This window comes from Coturnix japonica, chromosome 24 (genome assembly GCF_001577835.2).
Source record: "Coturnix japonica isolate 7356 chromosome 24, Coturnix japonica 2.1, whole genome shotgun sequence".
Classification (NCBI taxonomy): domain Eukaryota; kingdom Metazoa; phylum Chordata; class Aves; order Galliformes; family Phasianidae; genus Coturnix; species Coturnix japonica.
Genome location: NC_029539.1, coordinates 1,323,164 through 1,338,929, shown reverse-complemented (window position 1 = coordinate 1,338,929; position 15,766 = coordinate 1,323,164). Strand labels below are relative to the sequence as shown.

Genomic DNA, 15,766 nt, shown 5'->3' with positions numbered 1-15,766 from the left:
CAGGCATTTTGCAATATAGCTGGTTTAGTTGCCAAAATTTTGCCCAAGCCAGCTATTTTGCCTCCAGTTAAGTGGCTTGACCTGCGTTTGGTAGAGTTTGTTTACTGAAAGATGTTTAATAAAGCCTATTTTATTAGCAAACCATAGTGATGCAGAATGTGCTGGTCTGCTTCATCCGAGTAGTGTTTACATGAGATGCTATGTCAGTTAATTAAAATAAACTCAAATAAAGTAAATAAATGTAGCCTGCATAAATTCTTTGGTCAGCACAGTGCTGTGGTGCGTTCTCTGCAGGAAGTGGAGCTGAGCATTCTAGGCTCGTCTGTGTTGTTAAACCAGCTCAGGTGTAAAGAAATGAAAATATCCTCCCTTTGTGCCATCCTTGTAGCTCTTGTGTTGACATTTTAGGTCAGAAATGTGATTTCCAGATCAGAATGTTGTATTTACTGCAGTGAGTGCTGTTAACCTTTTCTTGAGGAGTACAGTATGGAGTGGAGGTTCTCAGGCCTTACAGATGATAATGCTTAAGCTTAAAATGTCTATTATTGGGGTCATTTGTTATTATTGGGGTCATTAGTACAGCATGTTCTTCTTTAAAGGGCTACATAGAGATACAGTATTCTAGCCAGCCCTAAATCTTCAGTGTGAACTCTCTACTTTGTCCTTGAATGTTTGAATTAATGTTTAGCAGTTTTTGCATAATACTATTAGCTGTCCTGATAACAGTTTTTATTCACGTTTTCCTATAAGAGAAACAGTGCTGTCATTTTTAGCAGTTTGTATGCATCAGATATATGATAAGGCGTGCTGTGTAGCTCAGAAAGCACCTTTTGCCTCCCAAAGATGTATTTCTTCATGCAGCAACATAAAGAACAATAAATGAAGGCAGCGGGATACATTAAAGTACGGCTTTCTCCTCTCTCAACAAATTTTCCTTGTATAATTGCATATATTTATCTCAGTGTTTTATAATGCATTTGTAAAAGTATTCTTGCCTTTCTGATATTGCAAAAAGCTCTTCTTCGCTCTTTGGGCAATTTCAAGAATTATTCATTTGCAATTTATTGTATTTGGAGGCACTTTATAACACAGAAGATGTGAAGCGGGGCCTTGATAAATAAGTCATTACAGCAACAGTAATAGCTGTGTCTGAGAAGATACTTTCATAACTCATTAACACAGTTTCCATTGGAGGGGTGAAGGCATAACATTAAACCTATGAGGAATTGGAATTATTTTTCAGTCAACTCAGTTAAGTATAGCATGAGGAAAGAAGGATAAATCAGAATGGAATTAACTGCTGTAACTGCATAGATTGCTGAATTTCCCAAATATAGTTTGTCAGCTCGTAGGAAAATTAATAAAATTGATTAGAAAAGTGTTATTTTGAAGCTGCTTGAGGTGCACATTTCCTCACAGCCTCCTGTCAGTTGCCCCCGAGAAGGTTTGGGTTGCAGAAGCCTTGTGAAGTAACAGAACTGAACTGCATTGCTCACGAGGTCTTGAGAACAGATGAAATATTCCCCTTAGGTGAAAGTATCGTTTCTGCTTCGCTCTGTTAGTACTGGATGTGTTTTATAAACTCTGGCTGCGTTTAACATAGATTCTTTTCATTTTCTAGGTGTGCCAAATATTTGCCCTTTATTGAGTTGTCCATTTACTAGATAATCTGTGCGGAGGAGAAGTTGAAGTTGGAACACGTTGCTTCTCAGTTTTCTAAGTGATTTTCCCAAGATAATTTTAGTATCTCACCACCCAGGAAGCACTCACTCTCAGAGATTTGGCGAAGCAAGCTGTATGTGTATTTACCTCCCCCCTCAGCCCTTTTTGAACACATATTTGTATTAAGTCGCCCTTTTTTCTTTGCCTAGGCTCGATGGATGAGGGGGTTACGGAGGGATTGCCCACACTCCAGAGTACCTCTGGGGCTAACGCTCATGCGGATGACGATGATCGGTATGTACCAATGCAGTGTGCAAACTGTTCTGTAGCAAGTGGAATGTTGTAATTAACCTACCCAGCCCTAATCCCAGCATGTTCAGCTGTTTGTACATATACTTCTCTGTGTTGATCAAAGTACAATCAGTGCCTGAAGGATCGGATGCTTTAGAAGAATGTAGGTGATGAAAGTCAGTTTGCTTACTTGTTGCTTTTCGTTTCCTGTCTATTTCCAGGCTACACTGGTGAAGAAAGAAACTCATGTTTTTGCTGTTTCTTAATTGCTGCTCTATATTAATAAATAATACAAAGATCTTTATTGTGAGACAGGTATGGTTGTTGCATACATGCTGAAGCTGATGTAAGGCCTCAGAAACAACAAACTAGAATAGCTGGTTGTGGCTTCCTCAGACATTTCTGTTGCCATAAAACACAAAGTAGGCAGGGCAAACTTGTAGGTTTTTTTTCCCCAAACTTTCATTGTAGCTTTTTACCAAGATGCTTTACATATTCAGCAGCCTTTTGCTGTGTTGAGATGAGTAATTTACTGTGGGGAATCCCTTGTAAGGGCAGGCTGGCTTAGAAGGCAGAGCTCAAGTGGGTCTGGTTAGTGGAAGATGTACAGTGACTCTGCTGGAGCAAAGCGATGCACCTGCAGTTGGCTTACAAGGGTGTGCATGTTATTTCTTTTGCTTTTGTCATATGTGTCAGGTATGGTGCATGGATAGCTGCTCTGTTTCTAAGCAGAGGGTTTAAAATATTGACAAGCTAGCTTTTGCATAGTGTTTTGTTAGACAAGTTGATCTGAGAAGTGCCAACCTTTGGGAGTTGTTCCAGAAACTGTGTCAAGTGAAACTCCATGGAGATAACTATGAAGAGCTGTGTTTTCAAAGCTCTAAAATCTTCCCTGCCATTTCCATCTAAAACTGTCTCATCATAGGATTAAATGTGAAGGGAAAATAACTGCCTAGAAATGGTTCTGTGTACAACAGAAGATTGTATGGATCTGCTGGAAAACCTCACTGTAAATAAATATCCAACGCCTGGGGTTTGAATTGGTAGTAGGAACACATGTGGCGTTCATTAGAGAAAATCCCAGTTTTTTTAAGCAGATTTTAAATTAGAAAATCAAGTGACATGTATTTTCTGCAGTGATTTATATCAGAATTTCCCATTGAATTTATAGAATCCCACACCAACTGGGTGGAAAAATTCAGAATATATAAAATCCTTTGAACACTGAGAATTTCTATCAAAAGATCACTTTCATGCACTCTGCACTGCAGAGTTTTTAATAGAATCCCAACAAAATGAAAGCATTCTTGATGAGCCGGTCACATGTAATTGTGGTCAGTTTAACAGGCATCTGTTAAGTATGAGAATCACCATTTCACAATGATTCCTGTTACGTTCTTTCCGTGGTATTTCACTTTTGGATTCTGACACACTTTTCTGACAGCTCTGTAACACAGCTTTGGCTGGTTTAACTGTTAGTCTCTGTATCATGTTCATAGCTGCATTGGAAAAGAGGTTACAAAGACAGTTACACAAGACTTCTAATATCCAATATAATGAGAGCCTCCATTTGTCTAAAGCACTTGCTGTTTACAAACAGAGGACATTTGTAGGCTCACTAAGCATTCTGGCATTTACATTTGCCAGTGTTTAGTTCTACATCATTGAAGATATATGTAATCTGTGGGTGAAAAGGGGAAAAACTTGCTAGTATATTCCGTATCTATCTTTGTATACATCTGTGAGGGAAAGTCTCTCAATTGTTAGACTAATCTCAACTAGTAAATGCCTCATTTGTCACAAATTCAGAGTCATGAGATACTGAGTGTATGTGAGGAAAAAGAAGCTGGGAAGGGACAGTATGGTTGTGTTTAAATGTAATTTCTTTGCTGTGCTAAGGTGCACAGTTATGTCACAGATAGATATTTCAGCCTGCTTACAACTTTAGAATGCCCATGGACGTGCCAGTCACTGGTAGCTGCAGAGCCCGTTATCTGCTCTGACCAGCCTTTCTCCTTATGATCTTTTTATGTAGAAAACCAAATCTTTATTTTAAATTTCTTCTAGGGAGATTGTCCCATAGCGCATCTTCTTTCAGTTTTAATTGCAGAGAACCTGGCACCGTTACAGGCTTTGGAGATGAGCTGGCCTGAGAAAGCTGGAAACAAAAGGAGAGCCTTGGTTCCCAACTTCTGTCCTGGTTTGAGTGTCTCCCTGGGAAATGAGGGAGAAGGACCTGAGAAATGTGGAACCAGAAAATGAATTCTCTGTAAAGCAGTTTAAATATTGTTGTAAAATAACTAAGCGTCTAATGATCTGCTCACAAAGAGAAGCAGGAGTGCCAGAGTTTATGGTAGAAGTTTAACTAGGCAAATCATAACCCATGTTTGAATATAACCTCATCTGTTGCAGGTGCATGTGGTGAGGCATCTTTTTTGGACCCCTATGTGGCAGGCCCCATTCTGTCACATGCAGGATGTGAGCTGTTAGCTTCCTTTGTAAAGGTTTTCCCCTTAGCAAAAGTCAACAAGTTTACCAGCATCTACCTTTTCCACAGCTCTTTAGGACCCAATTATGTATAAAAAGTAGAAAAGGATGATAAAATTGCTTGTCCAGTTTCCAAAAATCAGTACAGCTCTCAGGCTTCTAATAACAGGACATGCAATGGGTTCTCATAGCAGAAGTCTGCTGTAGATGGGCAGTTTAAGCCTGTCTCGATGGCTCCCCAGGACTCATTTTAGGTCCAGTTTGGCCCATTTGCAGTTCCTGCTCAGCACTAACTGAACACGTGGTCAGGCTGCAGACAGAGCTGTGCTGCTGCATCTGGTTTGTTCTACCTGGTACCAACTTTTCCATTATTGTGGGTGAGAGACACGTGTTGGGGTAATATCAGTATGCAGAAATACAATCTTACCTAGAAACTAACCAAGTGGCTTGAGGTGGATGTTCCTTCCAAAGGATTTGTTCAGTTAGGGAGACCGTCTGACCGTCTCCAACAGGAGAATTATTGTGCTTTTTCACCTTGCATTTAAGACATTAGAGTTTAGTAAAATTCATTGTTCTTCCTGCGGTGATTGTGACTTGCAGGCGAGATTCAGGGTCAGAGCAGATTCCTGCTGTCAGTGACATCTGATCTGTCGGGCTGTGAGCAAGCTGAAATGTCTATTTTGATTAAAAATAAAAGGTAGAGCTTAATGCTCAGGAAAGGGAAATCCCAGGTAAGTACAAATTCCTGTTGTTATTCTGTTTGTACCAGCAGAGATGCTTTTCTTTCTCTGTGCCCTTTGGTGAAGCAATTGCATTGCCAGAGGACCTGGATTATACCACTTAAACAGTTTGCAGCTCGAGGCTGTGTAGGAGCAATTAGTCTTAAATGAATTACTTTGAAAGTTAAATTGTTCTGTTATTATAGTCTGCGTGCTGTGTTTTCAGCACTATGCTTGAGGTATTCTGATAGAGCTGATTGAATCAGATAAGGGAAAGTATTGATGAATTAGATTAATATTTTAAATTTAGGACTGTGTAATTGTAGATGCTAATGTTTGTTCATGGGACGTGAATTGAAATGAAAATGAATTGGCTTTAATTTCCTTTGTAAATATCATTGAAACTGCAAAATAAACCTTTTCTTGCCAATTTACTCAGTTCTTTAAATTCTTCCTCAGGGACTCCTGACTGGTTGTAAATCATCAGTGTGTGTGATAAAATGCTCACGCCTCAGAATTACATTCAGCTGGTGTTGAGACCTGTTGTGTAAAGGAAAAAACACAAACTATTGTGTCTGTTCAATGAATATAAAACTCAGGATGCAGGTCAAGACATATAGCTGTAGAGAGAAAGAGATTTGCCATGTAAATACAGCAATGTAAAAGGCCAGTCTTTTTTTCCTTCTAATATGTTCAAGGTTCAGATTTCCACAGGCACAGCTTCTAATTTTTTTTCTCTAGCATGCTTGTAAATCAGTGAATTTTTTCTTTGTAGTTTGGAGAACGTTCAGTATCCCTACCAACTCTACATTGCTCCTTCTACCAGCAGCACAGAGAGACCCAGCCCAAATGGTCCCGATAGACCTTTTCAGTGTCCCACCTGCGGGGTCCGGTTCACTCGCATTCAGAACTTAAAACAACACATGCTTATCCACTCAGGTAAGGAATGGTGCTATTTCCACTGATGACTAATACGTAGATGTACAGAAGTTTGCTCACAGTGCTGCAAATACAGTAATACAGTTCTTTTTTAATCACATGCCGTGTGCATGTGAATTGGGTAGAGAGGGTATGGCTCACTGAATGCTTGTTCCCAGACCTCGGAAGTGTTAGAAGTGTTTTCACATGAGCAAAGTAGATGAAGGGATTTTGCTATCTGAGGAAATAGGTGCCTGTGAACAGTATAGAAGCTTGAAAAGCTCCACGAGACGATATTCTAGAATATTAACTTGTTTTCACATGCTTAACAAGGAGTTTCAGTGTAGCCTTAACTACAGCTTTCTCTGTGTAAAAGCCCCAATTAAAAGTTCAGCTCTCACTTTGAACATAAGGAAAGCAGAGTGAAAGACCAGAGGAATTAACAGCACGGACTGATGCACATTCAGCCCTTTGAAAAAATCTTCTTTATTCCTTGACAGCCCTATTATGAATAGAGCTCCGTATTCCAGATTCTTGGCCTCATGTTTGGATTTCCACACTTTCTGGAGTTCAGAGTCTTTATTTAACTTTTTGGTGATTCAGTCTTTTATGTAGTAATAGTTCTGTTTGGGTGTGATTGCATACTGTCAGGCGCTGCAGCATCTTGCAAAGTTCACATGTTTTGGGGTTTTATTAGTGCCTATAACAAATGAGAAATGAACTGGTAACAGAATGGTTAAATTAAAAGAAGAAAAAAGGCAAAGCGTGAACTTAAACCGCCTTAAAGAGTTGTCTGTCATGCAAGGTTGCTGAAAAGTCTTGTATATAAGGGTTCCCACACAATATAAAGGCTGCTGCTTTACTTTTTTATCACCATTCCTGCTGCATTACAGGGGAACCCTGTACACAATGTCCCCCCCCTGCCAGAACACTGCTCTGAGGCCACAGGCGGCAAGGAAAAGCCATTGCAATTAAGGGTAGTCTGATAATTGCATTGTTGGGAACCAGTCTGGCACAAGAAGCTCCCAAGATCAAAAGAATTGAAAGATGTTTTGAGATGACAGCTGCATCAGATCCTTTCTGGCTGTGGCTCATCGTCTTAATCATGATCTAATCCACGGAAACTTATGTTCATTTTAAATGGTGAGGAAGAAGAAATGTAAGCATTAAAGATGGGTTACATGATTATGAAATATTAGCAGCTGGTTCTGAAAAATCACAGCTATGTGCTAATTGTTTTGCCATTTTAAAGTTAACGGGATTGCTTCTTCCTAAATCAGCACTTTGCTGTGACTGGGCGCCGCTCCTGTGCTTTTGCTAGTAGAAATCTGGAAGGATTTTGCCATTCCAAAAGCTGAACGTTTGCTGCTCTCTTTTTGCAGGCATTAAACCATTTCAGTGTGACCGCTGTGGGAAAAAGTTCACCCGAGCTTACTCGCTAAAGATGCATCGCCTGAAGCACGAAGGTAAACGCTGTTTCCGGTGCCAGATATGTAGTGCCACTTTCACTTCCTTCGGGGAATATAAACACCACATGCGGGTTTCCCGGCACATTATCCGCAAGCCTCGGATTTACGAGTGCAAAACATGCGGCGCCATGTTCACCAACTCTGGAAATTTAATCGTTCACCTGCGGAGCTTGAACCATGAAGCATCAGAGCTAGCAAACTACTTCCAGAGCAGGTGAGGTGCACAGCAAAAACCTAACAGGGAAACTTGCTTTTTGTTTTGCTATTTTTTTTTCCTTTTTCTCCTATTTCCTTTTTTTTTTTCCTAAATCATCCTTTCCTGCTTTCAGGGCAGCCTGCTGTGCCTCTCATCAGGTTGCCAGCTAATTTGAGTCACGCTCATTCTTGCACCGCTATCTGTTGTATCTGATCTGTTTTCCAGTGTATAAACTTCATAGGAGGGCACTGAAGAACCCAGTGATATGCAGAAACTGCTTCGGGGCTACTTAATTTATATCTTCAGTTGTATCCTTGGGCAGGCTAATGGAGTTAAGCCGTGGCATTCTGTACTGTCTGTGGAGTTCTGTATATGATTTAATATTCAAAATATTGTCTGCAGACTGTTTGCTTATGCAGGGAATAGATCTATGAGTTCTTGTGAAGTGTTTGTTTAATGGTGGATATTGTAGAAAGATTGCATGACTCCATACCTTTTTAATTTTCTCGATAACCTATTGCTAAATGATCAGACTAACAGAGTGTGGTGTCTTTAAACAGTTGTAGAACTGCTGTCTGTAAAGGAGAAAGGTGGTATGGATCGGGGAAGGAAATGAAATTCAGCTCTATTCACTCTGGTGTGATACATGTGCCCATCACAAAACGCTGTTGCGATTGGCAGCCTAACTATACTGCCAGCAGATGCTTTGCTTTCTCACCTCATGCTTCTGTTTACAGCCTGTCCACTCTGAGTGCTGCTGTTTCTTGGGTGGATCTTATCTCAGGGGTGGAAAAGGCCCACGTCTTTGCCAGTGCTGAACTAATTTTTGTGTCTGTTTTTAATGGCTGAGTGTTCCCTTTTGTCAGTGGGGTTTTCAGTGCCATGTGATGTTCCGATCATTAACTTTCTTTCTCATCAAGGTGATGCATTCTAAATAAGAAGTTTACTGTGCAGGAAATATGGATGCACAACGATGCCAAATAGATGATGTTGAGTGATGTTTTCTGTGTGTTTAAATGAGAACTAGGTTATAGTGCTGAGTGAGGAGTGCTGTTGTGAAGATCTGAGAACGATGTGAAACAAGTATCTCTGTGCAGCTTGTATAATGAAACTGATACCTCCAGTGTTTGTGTGAGAAGTGACATTTCTCTTCTGTCCTTTGCCCCTCTTCTAGTGACTTCCTAGTACCGGACTACTTAAACCAGGAACAAGAAGAGACCCTCGGGCAGTATGAGCTAGGGGAGCATGGCTTTGAAAGCAACTCTTCTGTCCAAATGCCTGTCATTTCACAGGTCTCGTCAACTCAGAATTGTGAAAGCACTTTCCCCTTGGGGTCTCTGGGTGGGTTGGCAGAGAAGGAAGAAGATGTGCCAGAGCAGCCAAAGACTAACGCCACTGCTGAGGCAACCGCAGGTGACCCTCCAAAGCCGGAGCTGTCATCTATTACTATTGAATAATTCATGGTTTGGTTTCATTTTTGTTCTTTGGAAAGTGCCTGTGTTTGGTCCTGTACATTTTAATTTAATTTTTTTAAACAAAAGTGGGGAGATTTTCCCTTTTTACTTTGTAAGCTACGCTTTAAACAGGAAACTGCAACAGATGTTACATTATTTTTCATGACTGAATGATCACTTCTGTGAAAATATTTAAGACTGAATGCACAAAAAGATCTTGTCAAAACATCATGGAAGCTGTGATACACTTCTAAAGAAGAACAACTGATTCAGATCACTTTAACTATTTCTTCTTCCACAGTTAGAACAGCTCATTACGTTTTTCTTGCTTCTGCAGAACCTCTGGTTAAGGGAAAGAAATCAGAGGAAACCTTTTTAAAATGACAAACAACAGGATGCGTTGGAAATCATTATTGAACAGCTTTGACTGGTTTTGAGTGGATGCTTTAATCTTCTGCATTGAAAAAAAAAAAAAGACATTTCCTATCTCTGTGCCTGCTGTTTCTCAAAGCGCTTACTGTAACCCTTTTGTTGGAAACGGTAAGCATTTCTGAAACTAACAGTCACACACTTTGCAAAAACACATTGTCCCTTTTCATCTCAGATAAATTGGTTTTGACAAACCAAGTGATGTCATGCCAGGTATTCCTTCTTCTTATATTTCAGTCCTTTTAGAAACATCTCGATCAAATAGCCTGTCTGGATTTGCCAGTCTAAGGTTAGGCGTGGAAATACTCCGGTCAGGATAATTCTGGTGGTGCATAATGAAGTGAGGAGGTTAGAGAAGGGTATAACCGTGCACTCCTGACAGATATCTCACGACTGTATCTTTCTGCAGAAGGGAAACCATGTGTGAAAATGAAGGTTTTCCCAAGCTGAAATTCTGAAATCTTGACCAGGTTGCTCACAGTTCTGGTCACTTCTTCCTATCGTATATACTGTATTTTACTAGTCTCCAAAACCTAACTAAAGGGAATTTACAGACGGGGAAAATAAATGGGCTCTCTTCTGCATTATTGCACATTTTGTGTTTATACATATGCATGTATGGTTGCTGAGATTTTTATTAGGCTGTTTTGGACAAAACAAGCGATTTATTCCCTTCAGAGGCCAACTTTCTAACCCAACAAGGGGTTGTTTACAAAAAGCCTATATAGCAGTGATGAATCGTTCCTATTTCAAAACATTCTAAATCCTTGCCAATTCAGTTTATTAAAGGCCATTACTCCAGCTATATACACGGCTCAAGTAAGCAATAAATTGTGAAAGATTTGCAATTTCATTTTTTCCATATTTAGAAAAAGCTGCAAATTTAGGGTACGGGATTTTCAGAGCAGCGGTTCTTGTTTTGTTGAGGCTGTTTGGGTTACGGTACTGCTTTGAAAGCTAAATTAGGAAATACATTAGGAGGTTTTTGATTTATTTTTGCTTCTGAAGTTAACTCGGTGTTTGATGCCAAATGCCTATCGCCTACAGATGACATGCTGAGAGAGTAGGTATTACTTGATCTTAGTATTCCAAAGGCATGATACACTCCCTTAGTTTTGAATCTTGATTTTAAATTATTGTTTTCTGTCTGGATTTGCTTTATGCAAACATGAGGAGGAAATGAAGCTGATAGGAAAAGGTGCTCCTGAAGAAACAGAAGGCACAAAAGTCATATTATGTTGCACTGTCAGTTTGTATTCAGTTCATTTTGGCAGCTGATGCTTTGTAGGTCTGGGTTGTTTCTGATAACCTGCTTTTGTAAGGAAAAACAGCTTATTGCCCTTTGGAAAGGGACCAAAGGGTTTCATTGTCTTCAGCAGTTTTTCTCCGCTCTGTTTTAAGTACAAAATACACCTTTTAGTTAAATAAAGTGAAAACAGTTGGATTTTAAATCCTTTCCACGTTACTGGAGTGAAGTTTCCCTACCAGATCCATAGAGTGTTTTATAAATATGCTGCAAAGGAGTTCTCAGCTACAGTTCAGTCTTGTTGTCTACCTTTGTTAAGTCTTCTTTAAAAGGGCTTGAAGGAGAAATAGTCTTTTGTGATGCTGTGCTACAAATCGGTCCGGTATCTTTTTGATGGGCTGAATTTAAAGACCAATTCTCTTCCACTTCTGATTTCTATAACTGAAAAGCCAGTGAGACAAGAAAATGCCTTTTGATGAGCTTTATCTTGACGTATAGGGCTATGACACTGAACTCAAAGGGTTTTTCTTTTTTGTAATAAGTGTTACTCATCTTTCCAGGTCTGTGAGATTCCTTTGTGATTCATGCAGTAAATAGTACTCACACAGTTCCAGGCTGTACAGGTGTAATATTCAGCGGTCAGGTGGAGATGGACATAAACTTCTATTAGAATCTGGTAATTTTCACCCACTGGATCTTTTGTTAATATGCCTATTGGTGAGGAGATGTGCAAACACAGAATAGACATCTCTGGATATTGGATTTGTAGAAGTCTTAACTTCTTGTGTCAGAAGGCAAACTGCTTTCTGAAGACCAAAGAGAAATGAAAAAGAAAGTTTAAAAAGAACCCCACTACCTTTGTAGTTCTAATTTGTTCTTCCTTGAGAAGAAATGAGTTAACACTTTGGTACGAGGCAAGCCATGGGTTTCATTTTTCATTGCACAGTGTTAGATGTTATCTTTTCACCCATGTCATCTCTGTGTAACATCTGTTTTGTTCTTCTCACTTGAATCTGATTCCACTGCAGGGGCAGTAGAGTTCTTAGAGGGTTTGTTTGTTTTAGGATTGGGCATTTTTTGTTAGTTTTCCTGTTTGTAAGTGCTTCTTGTTAGTGTCTCTTCTCTCCATAGAACTTGAATTAGATATAGATATCCTTTTTATTTTTCCTCCTTTACTTGATTGAAATGTTCAGCTCTGTTTGGAATACTTGTGTTCTTTATGGGACAGATGTAAAAATGTAGAACATCTTAAAACAAGTTCTGTTGCTAAAACTTGGATTCCAGATTAAGCAAGATAGGTATCTGAACTAGAAGAAACTTGTCTTACCTTACACCTGGGATTAATCAGAAAGCTGCTTTCCGATTCCATACATTATCTGAGTGTTTTGGACCCTGGGCTGCATTTTCATCCTTTTCCACCCATGCCCTCAAGTTCCTTGGTTTGCATTTATCTCTCTACTTGACCAGCATCACAGAACAGTTGAGACTGAAAGGTACCCCTGGAAATCACATGGTCCAAGACATGGACTCAAGGCAGGGTAAGTGAGATTTTGAATATCTCCAAAGACAGAAACCCTATGACTTCTGTGGGCAATCTTTTCGTTTGGTGGAAAATCCTTTCCTCACCCATTTATTTGCAAGCTGAGTGCCTTCACTACTGCAGAACCAGCAGGATTCTGCTGTGTGCTCGGGTCCCAAACTCTTGGGGTCTCTATGGGGTCTTTCTCCTTTGCATATTGAGTAGAGCAGGATGTCTAATGAGACAAACAGGAAAGCAGCAGTATTATTTTTTTTCTCTGCCTCAATGTGGTGTTTTGGTAAAGGGGATAAAATTCAGCAGCTCTCTATTTCCCTGCAAAGAGTGGAAGAAAAATGAGCACTGTTTTAGCTGCGTGGGGGATTTGGCCAAGTTGTAAGGGTTTGTTTTGTTTTATGATGCAGATCCATAGCACAGCTCCCCTGGAGATCCATGGGATTGCCTTCGTGTTCAGCAAATTAAGCTCCCCATCACAACTGCTTGTCACTTTTCTTACACCATGTGTGATATGTGTTCCTCATGCTTTGTCTCACTGCTGTTTGAGTTCAGTTGTCAGGCTCGCAGGTAGTGTAGTCGCGTCTCTCATACTGAGAGATTAGTAGACTAGGTTATTGAAAATGGTTCTGGGTTCACATGTATTTGAGTCTAAAAGGTGTGAATTTAAACTTTTTTAAAAAGTACTAGCTGCCAATGCAGTAAGATATATTTTGTAAGACTATGATCCCTATATATCCTTTACAGGATAAAATTTTATTGTTTTTAAGCTATGGTTTAAAGTTTTTATATGAGGGCTTCAGTCGCTTCTTGGTTGCTGGCTTTCCCCTCCAGCCCCAGGATGAAAGAGCATTGAGACTATTGCCAGTCTCTCTCTGAGACATACCAGGAAGCATTTTATATGCAAATAGAACGGGAGCTTTGTGCACCCTGCAGGGATGGAGAAAATGCAGATGTAGGAGCACCTGTTGCTCCCGGATCCATTGCAACTTCCACACCATCAGAATATGGAAAATAGCTAATTTTCATTCAGATGGATTAAGTTCGAGTTTTGCGTACAAGGTGAAACCCGTCTTTTGAGGGTTCTCATCTCCAGTTATGGACATAATAAATTCCATAGCATCTTGATGACAGATAGGAGTGTTCAAGGCCAGACTGTGCCTCAGCCGCATTGGAGGTCCCTCGTAGGTGGAGTCGATTCAAAGTATTGGAGGAAATGTACCATAAAAAACAAAATGTGAATTTCTTTTAATGCAACAGTACTGAACTGCTCTGGGTTTTTGTTAACTCAATATGTGCTATCATAGTAATTCAGTGTCCCGCAGGTCTCAAATCTGGTTGCACTAATAACAAAGTCAAATGGGTTTCTGGTGCTGCCAGCCTGTGTGGCAACTGTACCTACAGTCTTCCTGAGGGTTGCTGACGTCCCCAGAGGAGTGATTTTGTTTAACCATTCATTTAGCTGGTGCATGCTTTTGATATTCTGACTTATAGCCCTGGCTACACAAACTTCTTGGACAGCTTCTTTGCCCTGTACCTGCAGTGCCTTCGCTCTGGGTGCTGCTCTGTGGTGAAACCCTGAAGAGGGAAAGAGTAAAGCTGGAGGAAAAATGTGAATTAAATTATTGTTGGGCTTCTTTGTGCATTTTAGTAACAGTGAAACCCCCTTAACTGTGCCAGTCTCCAGTCACCAGCCGTATATCCAGTCGTCATCTCATCCACAGTACAGCTTCTCTTGTTGATGCTGGCCACAGCTAGATTACTTGGCATGTTTATTGACTTAACAGAATTGGGTTTTGGTTTTGGTTTTGTTTTTTAATGTATACGATGTTTAAATACACTTCACATTTTATATAATACTATCTGGCTATTAGTATTTTTCAGGAACCATAGTTCTTGGTGGCTATATATATTTTTGTGACTTTTTTTGTAAACTAAGTGCCGTTTCAACGTTGCAATCATTTTTAGAGTTATTGTAATCAATGTGAATATCATGTTTTTTCAAATCTGTTCTGAGCCTGTAGTGTTTGCTTTGTGATCATATGTGTAATGTATATATTCTGTATAGTTACATTGTATTGAAATACTAGCTTGTTTGATATAAGAAAAGTATGTATTGGATACCTTTTTGCTAGCCTGGTTGTTTAATCTTTAAAAAAAAAATGTTCTAAAATGCAAAAAAAATTATCCAAACTGGTCCCATTATAGGTCAAAATTAAGGGGGGAGAAAAAACTAGTTTTGAGTGTCTTTGGATAGAAACATGAAGCTAAGATTTTTCATTAAAATATTAATGTTTTATGGAGTATAACTTTGCTTTGTGTCGTTCTTTAACTACATCAAAATTGGTCTTAAAGTGCAGAAGACTTTGGTAAAAAGGTGCAGATCTGTTAATTGAGTTACGTTATCGTACAACTTTTGTTTGTAACTTGTCTCCAAACAGTAGAATATGAGGAACTCAATATTGTTCAAGCTGTCCCTAGAGGGAAGGTACTTTGAAATGAAGTAAACGTTAAGAAATGATCGAAGAAGTTACGTAAGTTAAGAGTATTGAGAATAAAGTACGTGTTGTTGTTTAATTTTCCATTGTATATTACATTTCCTTTTGTTAATGTTCTCTTTTAGGCTGTATTCTGCAGTAGCACTGGGGCTGTCTTCTGAATGGGGTTTTATTGATGGAAGGCCAGCCAAGAGTGAGCCTAACTAAATTAGTCAAAGCAGATGTTTAACAAGGACAGTAGGCAGTCATTGTGATCACAGCCATGAGCTTCAAAATAGTCATGAAACAGCCTAGAGTCGTGGGACATAAAATATACCTCTGTTGTTTCTGGCAACCCTTGCAATTAAGTTCATTTGCCTCGTCCAGACCCGCCTGTCTGAGTAGGGATGCTGGCTGGATCAGCACATAGGTAGGGCACAGGTAGGAAAATGGATGTTTTAATTACTTGGCTGAAATGATTATAACTCTGCTCAGTAACCTGTGTGAATAACAAGTGGATTGACGTAATTAATGCACTCAGAGTCAGCATCTGATGTGGGAAGTGGGGGGAAAAAATAATAATGGAAAAGCATTGCACCGTGCAGCATAAGCAGCTGCAATGAACCTTGGGCAGAGGGGGGGAGAGTTTATGAATTCCAAGTTCTCGTGTTCCTCAGGACCTTGTGTAGGGACAGAAGTGTTTTATCAGAAGCGTAATTGGAAGAGGGGACACATCTGGGGAAAGCTTTGGAGAGAATTATGTTTGAAACGTGAAGGCTTTGACTCCATTGGTCATCCTCAGAGGAAAGAATCCAGTCGCTTTGAAGACAGTCGGCCTTCAGTTAGGAATATGCAGTGATGTTTTGCAGACCATTACAAATCTAAAG

At 39.7% G+C, this 15,766-nt stretch overlaps 1 protein-coding gene across 13 annotated transcripts in view; it reads left to right on the top strand.

Moving 5' to 3' along the window:
* Positions 1–14,711, top strand: part of ZBTB44 (zinc finger and BTB domain containing 44) — a 30,867-nt gene extending 16,156 nt beyond the window's left edge. For 7 of the 13 annotated variants that reach the window (XM_015883932.2, XM_015883933.2, XM_032449113.1 and 4 more), the window contains 4 exons: positions 1,872–1,956; positions 5,935–6,098; positions 7,460–7,760; positions 8,917–9,199. In XM_015883932.2, the coding sequence (XP_015739418.1) occupies positions 1,872–1,956; positions 5,935–6,098; positions 7,460–7,760; positions 8,917–9,199 (833 nt within the window). Of the gene's footprint in view, positions 1–1,621; positions 1,796–1,871; positions 1,957–5,934; positions 6,099–7,459; positions 7,761–8,916 lie in introns of all 13 variants that reach the window. The other 6 variants (XM_032449121.1, XM_032449120.1, XM_032449116.1 and 3 more) reach the window with 6 other exon arrangements.
* Positions 14,712–15,766: the final 1,055 nt, after the last annotated feature.